The sequence below is a fragment of the Protopterus annectens genome, chromosome 6.part1 (genome assembly GCF_019279795.1).
Source record: "Protopterus annectens isolate FY-2018-M chromosome 6.part1, PAN1.0, whole genome shotgun sequence".
NCBI classification, from domain to species: Eukaryota; Metazoa; Chordata; order Ceratodontiformes; family Protopteridae; genus Protopterus; species Protopterus annectens.
In genome coordinates, this window is record NC_056738.1 from 378,967,182 (window position 1) to 378,990,983 (window position 23,802).

At 40.2% G+C, this 23,802-nt stretch overlaps 1 protein-coding gene across 2 annotated transcripts in view; it reads right to left on the minus strand.

Annotated features, from left to right (window-relative positions):
• The window catches only part of PLCB3 (phospholipase C beta 3), a 2,354,563-nt gene that overhangs the window by 471,557 nt on the left and 1,859,204 nt on the right, over positions 1-23,802 (minus strand). For both annotated transcript variants that reach the window (XM_044075790.1, XM_044075791.1), the window contains exon 19: positions 20,736-20,860. In XM_044075790.1, coding sequence (XP_043931725.1) covers positions 20,736-20,860 — 125 coding nt within the window. The remainder of the gene's footprint in view (positions 1-20,735; positions 20,861-23,802) is intronic.

Genomic DNA, 23,802 nt, shown 5'->3' on the forward strand with positions numbered 1-23,802 from the left:
TTTACTCAAAATTCTGTTTGCTTTGTCTTCAGAAATAGGATGCAAACTGTATGTGTACAATTTAGAAAATTCAAGTAAAATCAAAATCATATTTGGCAGAGACATCAAACTGAAGCAAAAAAAAAAAAAATTTGTCTGACTCAACAGATGCAAAGAAATGTACCTTTAATGACAAATGTGATATCTCATACTTTATTTTACCTCCAACCACTACCTATATGCACTGCCAAACCAAAAGCAAACCTCAAAAATGACATTAAATATGCTGTGTTGGAAAACAAATTGGTCAAGGACTGAAATACCACTTAGTCACTCAAGATTACTTAAACCATCAGCAGATCAGCTCAAGACCAGTGATGGTGAGGACAACTGCACCGTATATCCTAAAATGTGCTACTTGGTAATCAGGTACCTCTGCTTCCTCTTACAGAAATTTCTCAAAGGAAGAAGTGATAAGTACATATGCATAGTACAGGCATGGTATCCTGAAGAATGAAAGATAGCACTCAGACTTACAGGTGACAAGCCATCTGTAATCAGCATTCATACTTACTGATTAATAGTATCCACCAACACAAAATTTCCCCATTTAAGATGAAAAGAACAGTATTTTTAGCAAACCTATTACAGTAAACTCTCAGTTCACCAGAACTCAAGCAATTGGCAAAAAAAAAAAAAAAAAAAAAAAAAGAAATACAGTACATTATGAATAATTCAATATTTTCATGTGTTGCACTTTGTTCCCCCACCAGCCAGGCTTCTAATTACTGTATTTAAATATTAAATCAAATCAATACAGGCCTTAGGCATAGGCCAGATCTAGCAGGGGCACTTTTCCAGTATTTATTTGGTGTAGAAAGACCAGGATGGGGGCACCAGTTAGTGTGGTGGGGGGCGCCATGGAGCCCTTTTGCCTAGGGCACCAGTTGACCTAAGGCCGCTCCAGAGTATAGTATAGGGTTCAATATTTGTCAGGTCTATTTTTAATAGTAACTCTCAAGCAACCGGAAACTACAGTTATCCAGCATGTACAAATCCCCATGGGTGCTGGTTAACAGAGAGTTTACTGTATAAAAGATACAGGACTACTGTGGCTATGGGGTGTTTATCATTATGCTCTATTCTCTACCTTAACAGCTGAAGTGCACTCACAACTACAGTGGGAGGCCTGCAGTATCCCCAATCTACATACAAACGTCTGTATAAGCAAAGAAGAGCCTACCCCCATCACCAGCCTGGCACCAAGTACAACTTCCCAATCACAGTCCTGCATGCTGCACATCTGCTCTCCCATTGGCTGCCAGCACTGCAGTAATCAGAACACCTAACACTAGAGATGGGCAAGCCAGCATCATCTACTCACTCATACCCTTGTTGACTTCTTCATTGTGTGACTTGCATCTCAAACCCAGACCATCTGGGTCACAATCAGAGCTATACTTCCCTGTGCCATTCAGTTAACTCCTACTTATAATGCTTTTTAACTTAGTTGATATTTCTTTATTTTTGGCTTAGGCAGTCAGTCACAGCGTTGACGCAAACGTCATCTTAGCATAATTCTGAGACTCATAACTACAAGTCAAGAAACTGTGAAAATATATGGAAATACAAGAAAAGAGAGAATGCTGACAATAGCTGTTCACCTTTGAAACTGATTTTTGCAAAAGGCAAGCCTTAAGCACCTCCTTCACACCAACTAGTTAAATATACTCGAGGTCACTATATCATGAAAAAAAAATTTTTGAAACACATCAATCTTGGACTTGGTTTATGTTTCACATATTCAGTCTTGCTATTTTAGGACTTTCAGTTTTGAATCTCAGAATTACATGTGGCTTGTGTCAGAAACTCCTAACAAACCTTGGTGACATCTGTATATATATATATTTTTTTTAATAAGTAGTTGAGTCATTGTTTAGTACAACGTCTTTGGGTTTACCAGGTCATAATGTCTCCCTTATTGTTTTTTTAGTCTGACCTATTTCAATTTTTGCCCTAGGTATTTTATTATGCGCATGTTTTATTTACTGCAGTTAATTGAAGGTCAGTATAACAAAAGGTGCATGCATGAGGTTCTAGTTTTGTTGTGCTTATGCCTTATGAGGAACAAGTGGGATTCTGTGGAGGCAGTCCCCACAGCCTATGACTATGCTCTGCGCGCGCGCGTGTGTGTGTGTGTGTGTGTGTGTGTGTGTGTGTGTGTGTGTGTGTGTGTGTGCGCTTGTGCGTGCACATTCATAAATAAATATTGATACATATTGCTATATATGTATATGTAAATAAATATATATATAGTATATATATATATATATATACAGATATAGAGATATATAGATATATATATATATATACATATATATATATATACATATATATATAGGTTTACTACTGAAATGTCGAATCAGCTTCGATTGACCATTCAAAATGTCATGTACATGGACCTCCGTGGTTCAATGTATTCAACATAGCAGGAGGTAACGTCACTCACCTCTTGCTCTCTACAGTCAATGGTACATTAATTCTACTATTTTGCAGGGGGGGGGGTATGCCTGCACATTAAATATACCAACTCTGAGATCGCACTAAAGTGAGGAAATGGGCTAATTCCCTGTTCCTCACTAAAGCGCAATCTCCCTTTACAGTGTCAGCACATCACATGTCAAAAGGTCGAGTGCACCATGCAACTCTATCATTCATTCATGCTTGACCTTTGTTGGTTGATTACATGCTCCTTGGAAATTGTGATTTTGTCCATCAGAGGTTCGACTGACTGCCGTTCGGGTAAGTCATAGTAAACCATATATATATATATATATATATATATATATATATATATATATATATATATATATATATATTATAGACAGATTGTAGATAGTTGTGTATCTCAATAAGCTAGCTTGTTTTTTTCTGTGACTTTCTGAGGGCTGGCAAGTCTTGCTTGGTATAACACAGTTCTTAAATAATGATGTTTTCATTGGCTGAAAGCAATTGAGTGCCTTTTAACTACTAGTCCATAATGACATCTACAGAACTACTTAAAGGACAGAGATCCTCCTGAGTAGAGAGAGATCCATGTACCACTGGACTGCCAAGTGATGCAAACACAACTGCTGTTTTACTATGATGACTAAGACAGGTTCATATTTCAGGCATGCCTAAAAGACTGAAGTATTAAGTAACGTCTATAATTCTGAGTAAATATTATTCATTTAGTACTTGTTTTACTAAGTGGCATGGTATTCATATTCCAATATCCTGTAGAAGAAGCATAAGACAGGTGCAATCAAAAATCAAGTGTATAGAACACAACAAGGAAACAATTATGCATAAAATAATGAATAGAAAATGTGTCTTTAATGTGGTGTTAACATTAAGGTGATTATGATAAGGTCCAATGATGTGTATGCAAAAGTTCTCCCACATCTAACAGGTTCTATCCCCATGACTATGTTTAGTTTTTTTATGTTTTTTTCTTCTGCAATTTATGTTTGGTGTCATATGTTCACACTGTGTAGTAAATACAACGTCATAAGGGTGAATGTGCTTCAGGGGTGTACAGGAAATTAATTTCAGTAGTGTACATCTCTCTCCCTAGGTCCTATTGATACCTCTCAACCAGAGCAATACTTCCCTGATGAAGCATAGCAAACCAAAATTAATACCATAGTGCAACCATTCACAACAAAAGCCTAAAAAACATTCAAAGAAAAATATTTAAGGTCAGCACCCACAGAGAGATAATCTACAACACACTTGGAAGTGGGCAGAATTATGCTGTTCAGTACACACATTTATACTAATTAGATGTCTGGATTTTATACCTATTTTCAGAAGCCTTTGTCCAGATTTTTGTGGTCTACAGATTGAGATGTGTTAGACATGTTCTCAAAAACCTCTAAGTTCCAACAAATTTCAAACCATAACTGGTTATGGAGCAGTCTCTATCAAAGCTGCTCCTCAACACCCAAGAATCTTCTTTAGTGGCAGTCAGGTGGCAAGGAGAACAATGGAAAGAGAGAAGACATCACCCAACACTGGAGGAACACCAGATCACTCATGCAGTAGCAACAGAGGTAGACATATCACCCCCCCCCCCCCAAAAGGTAGAGGTCTGATTTTTTGAGTCAAATATATCTACATCTGTAGTTCTTATTTTTTTTTTTAAGTGGAAACATCCAATGTCACTTTTCTTTGGCCAAATGTTTACTTTTACCTGACTTTTTCAAATGAAGATGATGAAGAGCCACTGAACTCCCAAGGATCTAAAAAGGCTTGTAAACTTCTAGCGCTTCTTGTAAAAGGTTTCATACAAAATGTGGCACATTGTTCATGAGTGCAGTTATTCAAGTCTCTCCTAAAAAGAAATGGTGCTATAACAGTCTTCAGCAGGAATATGAGATCCATAATAGCACTTGTTTGTAATTTTCTCCTGGGATGTTACAACACAAAACCAAAATGGTACATCTAAGATCATAATTTCCTGATAAATTATAAACAATAGAGGGTCTTCCTCAATGCTTCCAAAGATCAAAGCCTTGGAAACCAAGGACAAAATCAAAAAGCAAAGTGGGTCAACCATAACAATGGTCATATATTAAGTGGCAAAAACAGAAATTATTGAGGACTACACTGCATTCATGTTTACAGTCTGGATTTCATCTGGCGGCTACAGTATAAGAGTGCAGCTGTATACCCCTACAGACTTCCAAATGCTAATAATGACCAGACCGGGGGACCGACAGCCACATACATCAATATCCTAGAATGCAGCAGGATTCTTGCAATTATGAATGTTAGGATAAGCACTTTCTGATGCCATGTTTTGGAGAAAATTATAGCTCAACAAGTGTATATTATAAAGTATCAGATAAAGAAAACCAACAAGATGAAGCAGTGCTCCCCTTGCATCTAAATAAATCGCGTAGGAAAGCAGTCTTCCAAGAAAGGGCTAACATTTCAAACTCCAACCTATAAGATGGCTCACGAATGTGGATCTATGAGCAACACAAACACTAAGTTTCACAGACACTGGCAGTGATATATTTCAGGGAAAGGTAGGAAATGTCTCTGAAAAAAAATGCCTTACCACTGTAATATATACCTGCTAGCATAATGCCTGCACTATATTAATAGTGGGCTGTAACCAGCTGTATTCTATGTGCTTTTTCCCCATACCAAGCAGAGTAGTCACACAACCACATGCACAATTAAGCTTCTTTGTTATCCCAATACAGAAAATCTATTCAAGGAAAATTAAAAGATGTATCCTTCAGGACAGACATGGTTCACATTCATTATCAATGGACTTGATAATTTACTGTCTTAACACTAACAGTAACAAGCATTTTCAGGCTGGCTTCCATTACTTGTAATATACTCTGGGATGATGTCAGCTTTTATTGTTCTATTATTCAGCTTATTTTCAGACCTCAGACAAAATGTACTATGCTTCATTCAGATCATCATACCATTACTTTTCACTATCTCGACATTGTAAGAAACTATAAATCTGCATGACTATGTTTTATTAACTATATTCTGCCTCTTGATTACCTTCAGACTGTTCGCATATACTCCCATATTAAGTTAAGTTAAGCACAAATTAATACAGGTAAACTAAACGTCCATAAAATCTAATTCAGCACAAGTCTTCTGCACAAAAATCAGAGACACTGCTAGGTGCGGAAACTAAGGTTTGCTCAATGATTGACTGAAACAAAAAGCAATAAAGTTTGCTTTTAACAATGAAGACAGAGAAACACGAGTGAAATAAAAAGCTGCCTGACTGACAACACTCTGAACAGCACTGTGCTACAGAGAAGGGCACTTCAAAAAACAGTCATATGCAACATGGCTGCCTTTCACCTCCTGCAACAGGGCAAATTCAAATTAATATTTTACCAAACACAGCATGCTGTTAAAAGCAATCAAATCATTCAAAATCAGTGCAAATTTCAAAATGTATGAACTAACCCCCTTTCTTCCTTTAATAATACAGGCGTGAAAGAACTTAAAAGTACAAGTTTCCACACCAATTTTATCCTGTAAGACAACAAATGCCTCACACTGTAATCATTCAGGAACAAAGTGACTAATGCAAAGACAGTCCCCTTACTGTGTTATAATCAGGAACAAGTTAAATACCACAGTAACAGGCTGATAAGAGCAAGAGAACAAAGCAGCAGGGCAGTCCAATGAACAGTGCTGAAAATATCAAAATGCATATGAAATCAAAGGGACAACTGAACAGAGGTAACCTTTTCCCCGTCTGACTGGCAGACACAATGCAACAGACTGAAGTTAACAGTATACTAAATGTGTGACAGAAGAAATGTGATTTAAGAATCAGTTAAGGCTGTTCAGGACATACTGCCAAAATGCATCCTCAGTATTATACATATTTTTTTTTTGTAGTAGCTATCCATTTAGAAGACGTGCATGTTTAACGAGTATACACCTAACGCACATATTTATCTGTTTAAACAACACTTCTAAAATACTAAATAAAGGTTTCAATAAACCTTCACTGAAACCTTTATTTAGTACTTTAGAAGTCCAGATTTCAATAAAAAAGATATTCATACTATGTATCACTTTTTTTTCCCTTATAGTCAGAATCAGGTCTCTTTAACTATAAGACTATTTCTTAATTACAGGTCAATTCAGTAGCTGCTACATATGTCGATACTGCATTTCAAGAGCTATGCAAGCATAAAGTAGGATCTGCAGAATTTTAGCCAGACACTTGTGCTCCAGACAATATTAAAGCGAGACTACATGATCTATGGTGACCTAAGCAGCTTTCCATTATCCAGGAGGTTGAGGGCATTGACAATCTGGGGGAAAGTAAACAAAGTGTTAGTTAAGGTATACAGATAATACCCCAAAAAAAGCCATTTTCTTCATATTAACTGCCTTGCCACATTTACTCATGAGGCTCTGTATTTTGTCAGAATGTTACTGCTTCAGCAGGAAAGTCCAAATGAATTTTCAGTGTTGTCCCAGTCAAGCCAGAACTGCCTACTAAATTTTTCTTCATTTTTCATTGCCCAGAATATTGCCCTCTATGGATCTCAGAATCTATGCTTCATCACATTGTCAGACTGTCTCGTTTTAACAATGCAAAACCAGAAGAAATACTGGCAGCTTAGATAAGCTGCAGATTTCAGCATTTTTTCCAGGCTCAGACTTCACAAAAATAGCTCAATCCTGCCACCTTCTGGAAAGAAAGGTGGTATTGCCTAAGACAAGCTTGCTGTTACAGATCAGTGGAGAATTGCTGCTCTTGCTTTTGTATGAAGAAAAGTTCACCATCCTCCCCAAATGCTGTCAAGAACGTATCCTCATTTTTCTTAGGCATAGAGCATAATGCTCAAAGCCTGTAATTTTTTTCCTTTCCATCGAATGCTATTCTATGGGTTACAAAGACATGCAAAACCATAAAATTTAAACTATGTTTGGGGAGACAAAAAAAATTCTAACATTACATTATGAAGTGTTAACAAGAGAGAAGGTAATCTACATGTTAAGAATTCTCTCTCTCTCTCATTTGTGTGTGTGTGAGCGCATGTAGATATGTTAGTTTTATACTTTCCTGGTCCAAGCATCATACAGACGCAAGCACACCGTGAAGTAGCAGGGCCCACCTTCATTGACCAGCCTGTTCTTGTGGTAGAGATAAAGCAGGCTTGTTATCCTACATTTACCTAATCTGTATTATTGCTGACATTAACAGTGCTTTGGGCAATAAGCTTAAGTACTGTAAGAATTCATTTTCTGTAACAGTAGGTCCTCGGTTTAGATGCTGTCATGCATTTAATGTAGTCAATTAATGATATTTTACTATGAACATTGCCAGGAAAGCTACATATGAAATGCCTTAAAGAATTTGTCTACTGACACACCAACTGGCAAAAATAACTTTCTGACTCTGCATACTGTACAAGAGTTTTGTGCCATGCATGTCCAACAACTGAATTTGGTCCCTGGATTCCTGATATCAGAAATACAAGTCTGCAGACAGGGTGCTGGGGACAGGGAGTGAGCAACATCAAGTCTGCTCAACTTTCCTGGAGGTGACATGTTTAGTGCCCTTCACATTCTTGTGCCTACTAGAGTCCTCAGGAAAACAGACATATGATACAGATAAGTAAACCCAGTCAAGAACTGACACTAAGGACTACTATCCTAAAGTGACTGTGTGCCATCTTTTGCACAATAAGCCACTATGCAGTTGCTTTACAGTCTCATCTTTCAAATTTCTGAGGTTCTGCTGTATCTTCTAGCAGTGCATTAGTACTTCCTTTACTTGTTTTTTGGCCTGTTTGTCTCAATCACCCATGATTTCTCAATTTCTTCTTCTCTTATACTAAGCTCCACCCTATCATGAAAATCATGTACACCCATAATCACATCCTGACATTTAGTTCCTTTCATCCAAGGCATGTAGATTTATCACACACTAAGCCCATCCTCACAACAGAATACCATCATCCCCTTTGCCATCTTCAGAGTTCTTCCCTGAATTACTTATTATTTATTTGATATTTGTTCACCAGGTTAGGCCGACTGGGCAACAAGCCCTTTTTCAGTGGAGACCCGAGGAGAAAAGCTCCAAAAATAATACAAACAGAAGAATACAGAGAGTAATTTACATGACCAAAATAAATTACTATGAGCAAGTTGAAACAAAACTAAGCATACGTAGCACAAGGTATAAAAGTGACAGATAAGGCAAAAGACGTACTAAAACTGTACAATATAGACAGAGAGCAATAGAGGTCAACAGGGTAGAAGAAAGCAATAGGAACAGTAGGTCCTTTAAGATCTGTGATGTAAATGGCAGAATTAAAACCTTGTGTAAAAGGCCAGTGAACAGTCAACAGGTTAGGAAGCTCAGGGAGCAAAGGAAACTGATTAGCAGAGTATAAGAAAGCAGCAGAGAAGGCGAGAGAACAGGATATAAAGTTTTAAAAGAGGGAAAGTATACTGAGTCAGATAATAGAGGAAGCAACTTTACAGGAAGTGAAAGTTATGTTAAGTAGGATCATTGCATGGGGAGGACCAAGAATTATGGAGGCTTTCTTTCAAAGTTATTCTAAAGGATTTAGGGTTAGTGATAGATCTAAGACTTAAAGGGAGTTTATAGTAGGCATGTGCTACACAGTAGCTGTAGAGGAGTTTGCCAACAATTTTGTTGGACTTATAGACATGCAGTAGATGCTGTTGAGAGCTATGGAGAGCATGATTTGGGGCGTAAGGTTGGATTAGAGTAGAGACAGCAGGGCAGACGGAGGGTTCGTGTAAGATAGTGTGGACCATGAGAAGCTGGGGTAGTAGAATTTGGTTATGAATTTCCAGCCACTGTAGTCCTTCTATAGCAATGCAGTGGTGGGTATGATAAGGTAGGTCAATGGCAAATCTAGTAAGTCTATTATAGATAAGTTCTAGTTTAGACAGAAGATTGGATTGGATATTTTTTTTTAGTACAGAGGCTGCATTCAGTAGTGTGGGAAGTAGAAAAGCTTGTGCCAGAGAGAGTCTTGAAGCATTTGAGAGGAATATTTTATGCCTGTTAACACACACACAGGTTTGATGCGTCTTTTTAATGCAATGTTGAGTATGGAGACTGAACTTAAGTTGGTTGTCGATGACACCACCTAGAGGTTTAGTGTGAGGTTCTGTACAGATGAGCATGTTCAAGGAGAAGACAGTAAATGTAGCTTTGTGATGCTGGAGGAATGTAGGTAGGAATAACAGAAGTTTGGTTTTCTTTGGGTTAAGTATTGGTTGGAAGTGAGCCATCTTTCTACTGCATGAAGGGACTATTGTGTGAGGGTGTGAAGATGAGTGATGTTTTCTGAGTGGGAGATGACAGAGTCAATGGCATACTGAACGGTGTTAGACAGTGGGCAAGAAAAGTGGAGGTCATTGATAAAAACATTAAAAAGTAGGGGTCCCAGGATGGAACCTTGAGGTACCCCTGTTTGAACAAGTAGGAAGCAGAGATATTGGATTGTCATTTCACTGCCTGGAATCTGTTGGAGAGGTAGCTGGAAAACCAAGATAGCATAGGGTTAGAGAGGTTAAGTGAAGCTAGTTTGGATAGAAGGAGTCTATGGGAAACAGTACTGAAGGCTTTAGACAGGACAAGAAACAAGCAGACGACTAACCTATCGTTGTCACAAAAATTTGCAATAGTAATTATGAAGGATGTCAGAGCAGTAGCAGTACTGTGTTTTGGGTGAAAACCATGTTGTGTGGATGTGAAAAAATTTTCTTGCAGACGGTGTTCAAAGAAGCTGTTTATGAATGCATTTTTCTAGAATTTTTGACAGGGGAGATAAGATGGCAATTGGTCTGAAATTAGAGGCGTCAGTAGAGTTACTTCCTTTATGTAGGGGGAATGATGTAGAATTTTTTCCAAATGCTAGGCATGGTGTTTTCCTTAATGGATCTGTTTAAGGTGGAGATGGGGAACGCAATAGAATTGGCAGCAATTTTTAAGAATTGTGGGGGTAGATTGCCAAATGGAGAGCATGTGTTAAGTTTACTAAGAAGGGATTTAATATAGGCTGTGGGGATGAGTTTAAGAGAAAAGGTGGAAGATGGAGAGGAGGATGAGGAATGAATGACAACATCATTTTTGGTAAGGCTGCAGATTAAGGAAGGAAGCAGTATCAGAGGCAGAGCTATTAGGGCAGGGGGTTGGGCTACCAGAATGTAGCAGCTTGTTAACGTAGTGCCAGAACTTCTGAGGGTTGCGGAGCTCTATCAGTGAGAGATTTGGATCTTTTCCATTTTTTCCATACATTCTCTCTCTTATTCATGAGAGCTCAAGTCAGCCAAGGGGCATAAATGCTTTTGATTCTTAGTTTCCTGATAGGGGCCAGGGAGTTTAGTGTGTCTACAAAGATTTTTTTAAATGACAGGACAACTTCCTCAAGGGGGAGATTGTGGAGGAAGGACCAGTTGATTGAAGAGAGCTGGTGATTGAAGGTTTCTGGATTAAAATTGGAGAGACTGCAGCAGTCTATACATTGCTGGGGTTTATACAATTGAGGAGAGTGTCAAAGTATATAGGCTGGATGAGGTTCGCTTAGGGTAACAGGTAGTGTGGAGGGGTTATGAAATAAATTTGGATTGGAGGTGAGGACTCAGTCTAGAGTGCAGCCCTGGTTGGTGCTTTTACTTAGGCGAGTAGGGGTAGAGAATAGTTGGGAGAGAAACCAAAGAGGTTGATGGAGGTGTTTGGGGAATCAGTGTCGATGGGCTTCCAGTCAAAGTTGACATCGCTTAAGGTAATGATTTCATAAGAGATAGTATGTGAGATCCGAGACAGAAAGAGCTCTAGGGTGGGGATCAGGGGGAATATAGATGAGGCAATAGCTAATTGTTTGTATTTATTTAACTGACAATTAAGCAATGAGGATTTTGGCTGCATGAAAGTCAGAGGAAGAGATGTCAACAGGTTGAATAGTGAGCTGGTTAGAGTAGAGAATTGTACCACCACCACCTTTTTTCTTAAGCCTATCTTGGTGAAGGATGTTATAACTGGGTGGAAGAATTTCTGAGTCAGATATGTGGGGTTTAAGCCAAGTTTCAGAGAGGCAGAGGACATCAGGGGTATTTAATGAGATCCAGGCATGGAAAAGTGAGATTTTATTCATGATACTTTGAATGTTCATGGACAGGATGGATAGGTTTTTAGTGCATGTAGGTGTTTGAGTCTGAGAAGGAGAATGAAGGATAAAGGATTAGGGATGTGAGGTGAGAGAGGAGCTAAGATCAGGCCCAGGGTTAGGGTGTGTATCACCTGACAGTAATAAATTGGAAATGAGTAGACTGAGGTAAGTAGGTAGATTATGTTGGTGGAAATTTTTGTCATTTTGAGGGGGAATGTAGGTAGGGAGAATATCTTAAGTTTGTGCATAGTAGTGTTACATTGAGAAAAAAGGGATGGGGCTATACGGAAGGAGTTTGAGGCAGAGGGAGTAAAATGTGGGTAGGTAGAAGTGGCTGTATGAGTTCTTGGTGGGAGGGTATACAGTTAAGAAGTGGCAGTGTAGTTAAGGCAAAGGATGGAAGTGGTGAGGATAATAAGAATTATGCTGTTGGAGAGGTATAGCTTTGGAGAAAACAGTATGGCAAAGGCTGTGGGTTTAGGATAGAGGTGGGAAATATGAAGTGCAGTGTGTAAATAGGAGTGGTTGGTTGGATGTAAGAGGAACTGCTTGTTGATTGGAGTCATCTCAGATAGATGGTAGGGGAAGGGGGTCTGGTCAGTGTGTATAGAATACAAATGAAAGTGGGGGTTGGTGGGAATGTGGGTAGGTTAGGGGAGCGGAGGAAGCCCAAGCATAGCGAGGGTGAATGGAGCAGGTTGAACCAGGTCTCGCAGCACCGTAAAGTCAGAAAAAAAACAATTAGAGAAACAGTGAGTGATTTTAACTGCTTCCAAATAAAAGAAAATGGCTTAGGAATTCAACAATAGTAAGAGTCGAGGGGGGATCTAGTGTGCAGAGCAAAGGATACTTAAAAACAGTAAGAGTTAGTTTAGAGCAGGAAAATAAATTAAAGTTACTTAAAGCGCAATAATTAGAGAGTGGGGAAAGTATAGTTGTTGCCTACAGAGCTACAGAAAGTGAGGGTATAATATAAGAGGGGGGATGAGTTCAGGAACAGTGAACAGAGGATTAAAAGTAGAGGTAATAGAAATTAAATAAATCATATCACAGGATATGACCATCCTTAAACACCTTTTTCTCACAATACAGTCTTGTCACTAAACCCCCAAGGTTCTTTTCATCCTGTATAGCCCCAACATAGTACAAATTCCTAATCATACAATGTCTCATTTGCATTCAAAACCCTGCACACTGGTTGGTCTGCCCAACCAGAGTGCCCATTGTAAATTGAGCATATACCAATAGAAAAAAGTCCAGCCACTAAGTACCATTGAGTGGCCAGAAATTTCTATTGGCATAAAGATGGCTGAGCAAAATACAAGAAAACTCATATGTTCTACAAAGCTAAAACATAACTAATTTTCCCCTGTATTTTTGCACTACCCCTCCTTAAATCTTGGCAGACTGTTGTACCTCTGAACTGTCCAGATCTTCACAGAATGTCCAGATTTTTACTTCATAGTTTTACTCTTTTCCCAATAAATCTTTATTTTTTTGGCAAGTCACTAGGGATTAAAGTCATTAAATAATGACACACATTTAAGGTTTAGGCTTTATATCCTTTAGAACACGAACACTAACAAATCCTCTCCTTCAAGCAACTTTAAGTTTATAAGAGCAATAAAATCTGTCCCCATTTTTTGAACCTTTTCCCCTCCATAATGTTATGCTTTATCCGGGTTTCTTGCATTACGATTACCAAGAATGAAAGGGAAAAAAACCAGCCAAGGAGATTCTCTCTCTTCTGCTTGTCTTGAACAGCACTGATATTACAATAATCAGCCCTAATAGCAACCTCTGTAGTACCCTCCAGGTAAACCTTCTGGCTTCCACAAGACCTGCTTTCTCTGCAATGCCATTTGTTCCTTCCTTTTTAATTCTGTGTTCACTTCCTCACCTTGGGTACCACTCCAAGAAATCCTTTATCTGCAACATGTATTTCTGTCTTTCAGGTGATCAAGTCATATAAACATAACTGAATCAGGTTGTCTTTGGACAATCTTCAATTTGTAAATGTATGCCCTTCTTATCTACTGATAATTCACTTCTGAATTCATCCACTCCTCTCATTAAGATTTTCTTTCATCACCATGTGCTTGCTTGTTGAGGGTAAGTATGATGGCACTTTACCCAGTCCTCATATTTCTTCTTGAATATTAACTAATTTAACAGTAAATGTACATCTGTTACACCTTACTTCAAGGAATCCTCTTGCAGGGAAGGAACACCAAAAAAGAATCTAAAACATTACCTTCCACAATAGAACAAGAACAGGAAAGAAAGCATTCCAAAAGATAACTTACATCTTAACTCATTTCCTCCAGTAGAGCTCTTTTGAGTATATACCTTTAACTCCCAGTGGGTGTGGCTTCAGCCTTTAAAAAATTACGTTATCACCTTACATACAGTTCAAACAAATACTTATTGATGGAAGTCATAGCAATACAGTTATGTTTACCATCATATATGCTTCAAGATAAAATATTTTGATACCTTGTATGTAGCATGGTTTTGGAATTATTAATGCAAATATGAACAGACTACATTTTATGTCTAGAGTAGCAGTAGGAGGTAACTGCAGAAATGCCTGTAGACGTCACTCGGCTGAAATGAGTTAAGTGCTTAGTGAAAGCAATCACTAGCTGCTATGTAAACTCAAATGCAAATACTTGCTTTGGGGGTAATTCTGAAGCAGTCCCTAAGTTCAATGCCCTCTCTTTCAGTGGATTCCCCTACAACCACATAGCCAAAAGTCAAATTAATTTCTTGCTGACAAGAAAAAGTGCAGGTGGCTAGCTATGCAGACACTTACCCATTTTCAGCAGCTACTCTGAAACAACTACATACATACCTACAGACAGGCAAGCAAAAACAAAACACTGCAGTGCTTTCCTATGTTCATGAACCTCATAAAAGTAAACTCATTACTGGCAAGCACACATCTCAATCACTATGAATTTTGACCTCAGATTTTGCTTTAATACTTCTAGATTTACTCAATTTCTTCATTTTTTTTCATAAAGGTAGACCTTTTCAAGAAAGTATGCATTATTAAATAACCGAAATAAGACTATACGAGGTCTAGTATCTAAAGACCTCCTACTACAAAATATAAGGAAGCACTCCTCTTCTGGATCTCCTGCTTTGATTTTTAAAGGGCAGTGCTGTGATTTTTGTTGTCCAGAGGTTAAAAGGTATGCTGGCAAAGAGCACTTTTAGGGAATAACAACTGCAAGAAAGAATAGCTGTGAAAAATCTTACCATAACCATAGATGTCCTCCTCTTCCATATTGCAGTATTCCAAACTCTTGGGTTTCCCTCGACTGCTATCCAAACGTCTGGTCAGTATGCAAAAGCTTCTAGTCACCGCTGGGTAAAAGGGATGTCTGACATTGGCCATAAAAGTGACATCTGCACGTACCAGACCTCAGAACTGAGCACCCCAGTTGACCTCAGCCTCAGGAAAACTGTACAAGTTCAGTGCCATCCAAGAAGAAACAGTTTAAAGGAAGAATAGGGGAAGGAGGGAGGGAAGGAATACTGCAACATGGAAGGGACATCTATGGTTATGGTAAGATTTTACACAACTATTCTATGTCCTTCTATTCTCATGTTACAGTATTCCAAACTCTTGGGTGAGTGCCAAGGCTCACTGGGAAGAACAGGGTGGTGGCTTGGAACTATTTTCTATAAATCCATGGAGGATTGCCCTGGCAAATTCAGTCCTGGATTTGGAAATGTGTTCTAATTTGTAATGCCTGGTAAAGGTGTGGACAGAGGTCCATGTAGCTGTCTCTAAAATGGTGGCAGTGTCCGATCCTTTAACGAAATCTCAGGATGAAGCCATAGCCCTAGTGGAGTGTGCATTAATTTTGGACCCCAAGGATTTCCCATGGCATGTATAGCAGAAGAAAATTGCTCCAGAAAGCCAGGCTGAAATTGTCTGCTTTGTCACTGCTTTCCCCAGGGCCCTAGAGTGAAAGGAGACAAACAATTGGTCTGATTTTCTGATAGATTTGGTCTTGTCTAGGTAAAGGTAAAACCTAAGCTGTCTATGCACATTAAAGGAATGCAAGACTCTCTCCCTGTCACTCTGAGGATGGACAAAAAGATGGTAAGGCGAATAGCGTGGTTTAAGGATAGCTAATTGACCATCTTGGGCATGAAGGAAGGGTTGCTCCTAAGGGTTACCCTGTCTTCGTGAAACATGAGGAAAGGGGAAATGACCATGAAGGCCTGTAACTGACACTCTTTTAGCTGATGTCAACACTACTAGAAGTGCTGTCTTCCAAGTGCAGGGTTTGAGACGGTCCTTAGAAGCTGGTTCAAAGGGGACCACCGTGAGCTTCTCCAAGACATAACTCGGGTCCCAGGGTGGTGGGATGGGTTTCCTGGGGGGTCTGAGATGCAGCACTCCCTTTAGGAATAACATTACAGGCAATCAAGAAGCCAAAGGAGGATCCAGAGGCAGACAAGCTGAAATAACAGCAAAGTGAGCTTTAACAGAGGAGTACCCCGGTTTACTATTAAAATGTCGAACGGCACTACGTCGACTGTATTATAGTCGAACAAGGAAGTTCGAAAATAGTAATGTCGACGTCAAAAAAACAATCTAGGAATGGTTTTAACATGGGTCGAGGTAGGTGTTCAGTATTATTTAGAACTACAAACATCTCCCCTACCTCGACCCATGTTAAAACACAGTCCTAGATTGTTTTTTTGTCGTCGACATTACTATTTTCGAACTTCCGTGTTCGACTATAGTACAGTCGATGTAGTGCCGTTCGACATTTCAATAGTAAACAGAGTACCCCAACCCTGTCTATAAGAGTTCTCCCTTTGGTACTGTTATAGCTGTGTGATCACCCTGGAAAGGGTGCAACTGTCTTTGTACACACCATATGGAGAATCTTTTTCATTTAGACATATAAGATCTTCTAGTATTAGGTTTCCTGATCTCCTGCAGGACTAAGCATGTCTTTATTGTTGAGTTGTCTGTAAGGGATCAGAATTCTATCACCCAGAGGGTAAGGTTCAGAGATTGTAGGTAGGGGTGGATTAGAGATCCCTTGTTCTTTGTGAGAAGGTCCACTATGTGAGGTAACATGTGGTGACTGCACCTGGCTAAATGCAGGAGGAGGGGGAACCGGTGCTGTCTTGGCCAAAAGGGTGTCACCAACAATATTTCTGGTTTGTCCTACTGGATTTTCGGGGGAACTGGTGCTGTCTTGGCCAAAAGGGTGTCACCAACAATATTTCTGGTTTGTCCTACTGGATTTTCAGTAGGACTTTCTGAAGTGGGAAGGGGAAATGCATACAAAAACATCCCCCTCCCAACAGACTGAGGAGGCTTCCATTGTCCTGGCCAGAGGACAGGACAGCCTGGTGCAAAAGGATGGAAGTTGTCTGTTCATATGGGCGGCAAACAGATCTGAGGTGTACCCTATTTGTGGACTATGTCCAAGAACACATCATCCCTGTGGAGCATCCATTCATGGGACTGTGATATGGACCTGCTTAATTTGTCTGCCTGAGTATTATGCTCTGAAGGAATACACATTGCCTGTAGTGTGAAACCCTGTTTTGTGGCAAGCTCCCACAACTGGAGAACTAGTCTGCATAGCAAGTAGGATTTTGTTCCCCCCTGCTTGCTCACATACTACAGAACTGTAGCATTGTCTGAACAATGTTAGTGGGCCCTGCTTCAGCCTATGTTGGAAGGCATTTAGGGCCAACAGAATTGCTCTCATCTCTCTGATATGGATATATTCCTGTTTGATGGAGTTCGGCCAAGTGCCCTGGACTCTTAGGGAACCCATGGCTGCGCCCCAGCCCAGATCCAAGGCATCCATGTACATCTCCTGTGTGGAAAATATGAGGAGGCCAGAGAGAAGTGCAGGTATTTCCTGCAGTTTGGCCTTATGTGGATGTGCAGGTAGGCATCCTTGATGTCCAAGGTGGCCAAGAACTCCTGAGGGAAAATCAAGGGGAAGAGGGTCTGCAGAGTGAGCATTCAGAAGGGGGCACTTGCAAGAAGAGATTGAGGTGTGAAAGATCTAGGATCGGTCTCCAGCAGCCATCTTTTCTTGGGGCTAGGAAGAGTCTTGAGTAGGAAACCCTTTGCCTTTTCTATCATAGGGACAGGTTGAATTGTTCCTTGAGCCATAAGTTTGTCTATAACCGGTTGAAATAACAGAAGCTGTTCTTTGGGAGGCTGTGGAATGCCCCTCAAGGAAAGGGTTGTGATCCAGGTCATAAAATAACCCATCTCTATATTGGACAAGACCCAACTGTCTGTGGTGAAGTTTTCCTAAGTAGAGAAAGAGTGAGAGAACCCTAGGGATAGAGGAATAGAGACAAGAAGTTGCATCAGGAATGGCAGGTAGTCACAGACTACCTGGCCTGTCTTCAAATTGATACTTCTGGGCTGGAGTCTGGGCAGGCCTGGAAGGAGGAGTTTGCTTCCTGGCAGCCTTTCTGCCCCTGGAAAGAAGAGGCAGAGCAGAGTGTTCCCTGATAAACTGGGTTTTTGAAGGGTAGTTCCTGTGGAATTTGAAGACCGCAGAAACAAGCAGGTGTTTGAGGTCTTGTAACTCCTCCTCCTTTTGTTGCAGAGTTTTGAATAACTCAGCCACCTTTGTCCCAAAAAGGGCATAGTTATCAAGAGGTGCATCTAAACCTTTTGCCCTAATGTCATCAGGTAGGGGCTGTAACCTTAGCCAGGATCTTCTCAGGACAGAGGTAGATGCCTCAGACCTGACAGAAGTTTCAGCTCTAACTGCACTTAGTGGAGTGCCTTGTGACCTGAGAGGCTAGAGATACAAGGCTGGATATCTGAGCCTTGGCAGGAGAGTCTGGAATTTCACTTAGAAGTTTAGTGGCTTGTCCTAAAAGGGCTAGGGCATAGCTGGACATGTGGGTTTGATAATTTATTACCCTGAATGCCAAGGTGGATGAGGTGTAAACCTTTTTCCCCAAGGCATTCCATGGCCTTGCTGTCTTTGTATGTGGGGAAAAGTATGAAGGATGGAAGGAGCTTAGATGATTATCAGCCGACAGTGATACAGTGCCAGGGTCCGCTGCAGGGCACTTAAGGAATCTGGCTCCCTCAGAAACCTTGCAGAATCTGTCAGGCCTTTGTGGTGCTGGAGGCTGGGAGTCTAGATTAACTGATGTTGCATTAATAACATCCATAAATGCAGCCAGTACTGGGGAAATAGCTGAAGGGGCAAGGGAGTCCATCTGAAAAAGTTCACAGTATCTTTTCTGAACTTCTATCATTTCAGAGGAGTCCCATTTGAAATGTTCCCTCATCTTTGAAATGGTCTCCCCAAAGGCAAGATCCTCAGCTGGGGAATCTGTTTCTGTAGATTCTTCCTCAGGGGAGGCACAGCCAAGAGGAAATGGCATTTAGGAGACATATGACTGGGAATCCTCTGAGGAAGAGTCAGAGGATTCCTCAGCTTCAGCTTGTGAGGTATCTAAGGCCTGAGGCCTAGAGCTCATCACAAGAGGAGCCTCAAGGGAGGCTAAGGGTGTAGTAGGCCTCAGAGCCATGAAGGCATTGAAAAGACTTTGAGAAAATGCTTGCCAATCTGGCTGGCTCTCAAACATTTTCTTTTCAATTCCCTTTTAATGGAAGGCCTAGCAGGTGTTGGAGCCAAGGTAGGCCTGGTAATCTGTGTAGTAGTTGAGAAATCTGTCTGGACAGCCGGTACAAGCTGAGGTTCCCCCTTATCATTGGTAGCCAACATCTGCATTACCTCAGAGGACGTGCCTTCCACTCTGGGTTCTGTGGCTTCCACAGCGATACCTGCTGTATCCATATCAGCAGCGACCAATCATTCCTCTAGGCTGTCATCCACAGGAGGAATGTCGGGTAGAGGAGGTGCAGCTACAGATTCGGGCCTAGCAACCTTGGCCTTTCGCTTGGGTGGCTCAATGGGCTGACCGGACGGTCCCTCCATATCTAAAGCTAAATGCTTAAAGTGCTGATTCTCAAGATAAATGTTTAACACATGCAGATGGCTGCATAGTGTTTTTGGAACAAAGGCCTGGCAGATGGAACAGGACATATGGTCGTGTGTAGGCTCTAAACAAAGTAGGCAAAGTTCGTGGGTGTCTTTATGGGGGATTTTGATGACCACATCTACATTTTCTCTTCCTGGATGACATGAAACACCACATGCATGCAGTGATTCAAACAAACAAAACTTCCCCAGTGGGGTACTTATCTTAGAATTTTCGGACCAATGGCCGGTACGGCAGAACAGCTAACGTTCGACTGGCGGCAGAGAAGTTCTGCGGTGTGGTGCATGCAGATGTCACTTCTATGGCCCATGTTCCCTTAGCCAATGTCAGACATCGTATGTACCCAGCAGTGACTAGAAGCTTTTGTATACTGGCCAAAGGACATTCAGGTAGCAAGACAGGGAAACCCAAGAGTTTGGAATGCTGCAACATGAGAATAGAAGGCAAAATATTGACAGATGAATGAGCTGGGAGTGTTGCAGACATCTTTTTAAGAAGGAACCACATATTCATCATTTTACATACCAACCTCCTGTAAAAAACAAAATATAAATAAATATGTCTCACTTCACATAACATTCAGAAGCTCGAAAGTAAATTAACACTAGGACATGGGGAACAGAAAGGAAATAGATTTCAGAACCACCAAACCAGCCGGTTCAAGAGGCTGCAGCTTGTATAACTTAAGTACTACAGAGGTTGTCCTCAACTTTGGAAGGACCCCCCATTCTTTTGGTCCTTAATATCAGGTGCCTAGAGAGTTAGCTGACATAGCAATGGCTCTGGCATATCAGGTAATGCACTGTACTTATTTTTAGGACTAGGCATGACAGTGCTGACTTCTTCAGCAAACAATTAAAATTATAACTATAATCCATTATAATCAGGTGTCTACACTGAGGTAAGCCAAGAAATTTACAGCAGTATGTTACGAGAACAAAATGAAGTTATCTAGTACCTCATTATGTATTAAGAGTACTAAAATACACTTAAAAAAGCAGCAAATCAACTCACCAAGTGTCTGAAAGTTTAAAGCCACCATCTGACATCCAGTGTTCCAGAACAATTGAGGATAGTAGTTGGAGGAGTCTACCCGAGTGCCCTTAGGGTAGATGCGGCTTAACTGCTTCTTATTATATCTGCAGGTTTCATTAAGGAAAGCCTTTCACCGCAGCTGAATAAATAGCATCAGACTGAAAGATGTAGAGTGAAATACCAAATTAAACTGAAACAAAATACTTCTTTTCACTCCAATTCCCATTTTAAAAGTTGCAGAATAAGACTTTCAGACTACTGCAACTTTCAAGAAGGCAGGAAAAAAGTTTGTTGATGGTGCTTTATTTACTGGTTAGATCAAAAAGAAATCGAAAACAATTTCTGAAATGCTTCAATTAAAACCCAAGTATACAGAGAATCAGCAGTCAAAAATTTCATCAAGAGCAAAACACAAAAGTACTCTCTTGAGTAGAATCACAAGCAGAGTTGGACCATAGTCAAATTGGGCCCTAGGCAGCAAAATGAGCTGGGTCCCCCACAGCTATACCAATATCCCATTACTTGGCTGTCTATCCTCAATTACCGTAAAACACTGTTCAGACCTGTCAATGTGCAGACTATTTATTTTTTATTTTCTACAATTACTGTAGTGATTTAGATTTAATTTCAAGTTATTTCAAATTTTACAGCAAAAACACTGACATCCATTTGTTAAATCACAGTGAAAACAGTAAACTCTTCTTCCCTTGAAACACATTTATTAAAAAGGCATCTGGCAACCCATTAAACTACAAGACGTGCTGGGACTCAGTCAAACCACATACAGTAAAGTACTAATTAGAGTCTATGTGGCGGGTACAGGAATTCAAAAGACAAATGTGAAACAGCTTGGGACAACCCCTGAATACAAATGTCCCTTTTCAGGGGCAGCCTAGGAGTACTGTCTGGAGAAGTAACTTGGTCAGAGTAACACAGAGGACAATGATGGCTTAGGGAAGAAAAGTACAGAAGCATTCAGAGCCTTGCTCATCTGCGCTACACTCCAGACTGTTGCAGTCCAACACAGTGCATTTCACCCTGACATGCCTGCAGAAAACTTAATTAAAATGCATTCACAGCTAAAATATTAACATATTTGTTACTTCATCCCATTCAGTTTATTGACAGACAAATAATAAACACACTGTCAACAGTCAACAAAACAAGGAACGCATGGATTGTACCCTAACAGTGGCTTGTAAGATGATGTTCCTGTTTACTACAATCAGTTCCTTCCTTTATACCATAAATATTACGGGTTGCAGGAATCAAGTATCTGTGCAAATGCACACACACAAAAAACATCAGTTACAGCCACTTGCATGATTGAACACCTCAGATATCTGGTTGAGAATAAATGAATAAATGCATTCACAAATTACGGGCTAGAAATGCATCTCAGTTTCCTGCAGTCAAAACCACACAATGGAAGCCATGAACCCCAGAGCTTTTTAGCTCAAAGCAGAGACAAAAACCCAGAAGTCAGGAACAGAGTTTAAGTGTTTCTCTTGTAAACTTAGAAGGTTACTAGAACAAAAAGATTTGCATTAGCAAGCACCTTCTGAATCTGAAATCATTCTTGTTATTTTAATAACTGTAATCCACAACAATTTGTTAGAAAGCTACAGTGTTTACAAGAAATGGACAAATAATACCTCTCAACTCCTTTGCTTAAGAATTTTGGACAAAGACCCATTTTTAAATACAAATTTTGTTTATCTATTTGTTAGCCAGGTAAACACACTGTAAAAAAAAAATGTCCCTCTTCAGGGATGACCCAGAAATACTGAGTATCTTTCTCAAAGGGTGCAACTAGGCAAATGGAAGGATTCAAACCATGTACTTTGACTAAAAGAAGCTATCTATTCTGGAGCATTTCTCCCCGGGCCTCCACTGAAAACAGGCTCTGTGGAACCTAGTCGGACTTTCCCGGTCAACAAATGTTAAATAAATATTTAGTAATAGCTCAGAGCTTTAAAAGTCGCTAGTCTCTAATTAACCAGAAATACATTTTCTGAGCAACTATGACACTCTACTGACTAGAATCCAGACTGTTATCCTCAAGTGATTTATCAGAAAATTAAGACATTAAGGAATGTATGGCAGTTAGTGCAGTGCACTATACATTTATGACCAGCAGCACCTACCATAAGCCTAACAATGTCTGTGCTACAGAGTAACATGCCACATGAACAAGAGGTAGGCATCTGTCATAGCAACCACACACCTTCTGCAATGTAGCAGTTGTGGAACTCAGAAGCCGCTGACATGGATGAGGCTGCATGACTAGAAGACTGACCTGGTCTAACACCCAATTCTTACTTATGAAGGGATTGATTAAGAATGTTCTCAGTATGAGCAGGGAAAGAGTGGGACCGGAGGCTTTCCTGCTGTTTGTGGCACAAACAGACCCGGCTCTCACCCACATAGAAGAGGATCGAATGGCCTGACCAGACAGTGCAGGTAGGGGAACTACTTTGCTGATTATGCAGACATTTACAAGCAAAAGACAAACACATGTTTACCTGCTAATACTGTTAAGACAGAAGCAGGAAAAGTTATCCAATGGGCCACCTATGGCCTAGATCCAACCACAGAGTCTGAAAAACAGCCAACTGAAGAAAACAGTGAATACCTGCTTTCCTTGCTTGGGGTGGAGATTACGTAACTGGAGAGGGTGCTTGCTTCTGATTCACCAGTAATAAAAGGTTACTCCCTAGCAAACAGCTTTGCAAGACAGAAAATGCTGGCAACAGTAGCTGGTCCTAAGTAAGGGAGTTCCTTCTGAGCAGCAGAAGAGTGTCTATCCTATGCATCAATATGCTGTACACTCTGGTGCAGGATGGAAAAGTAGGCCATATCAAGAATACATTCGATGCATGCAGCAACATTGTTTTGGTAGCCTCTCATGTGCTTTAGGTCTCCTACATGGTCTCAAAGTGAAGTGATAAAAGAAAAATTCACTTAAAAAATGGGAAAGGTTATGAGAGGGGTGCAAATTCAGTGCGTGTGTGATTTGGGGAAAAGAGAATTGCCCAACAGACTG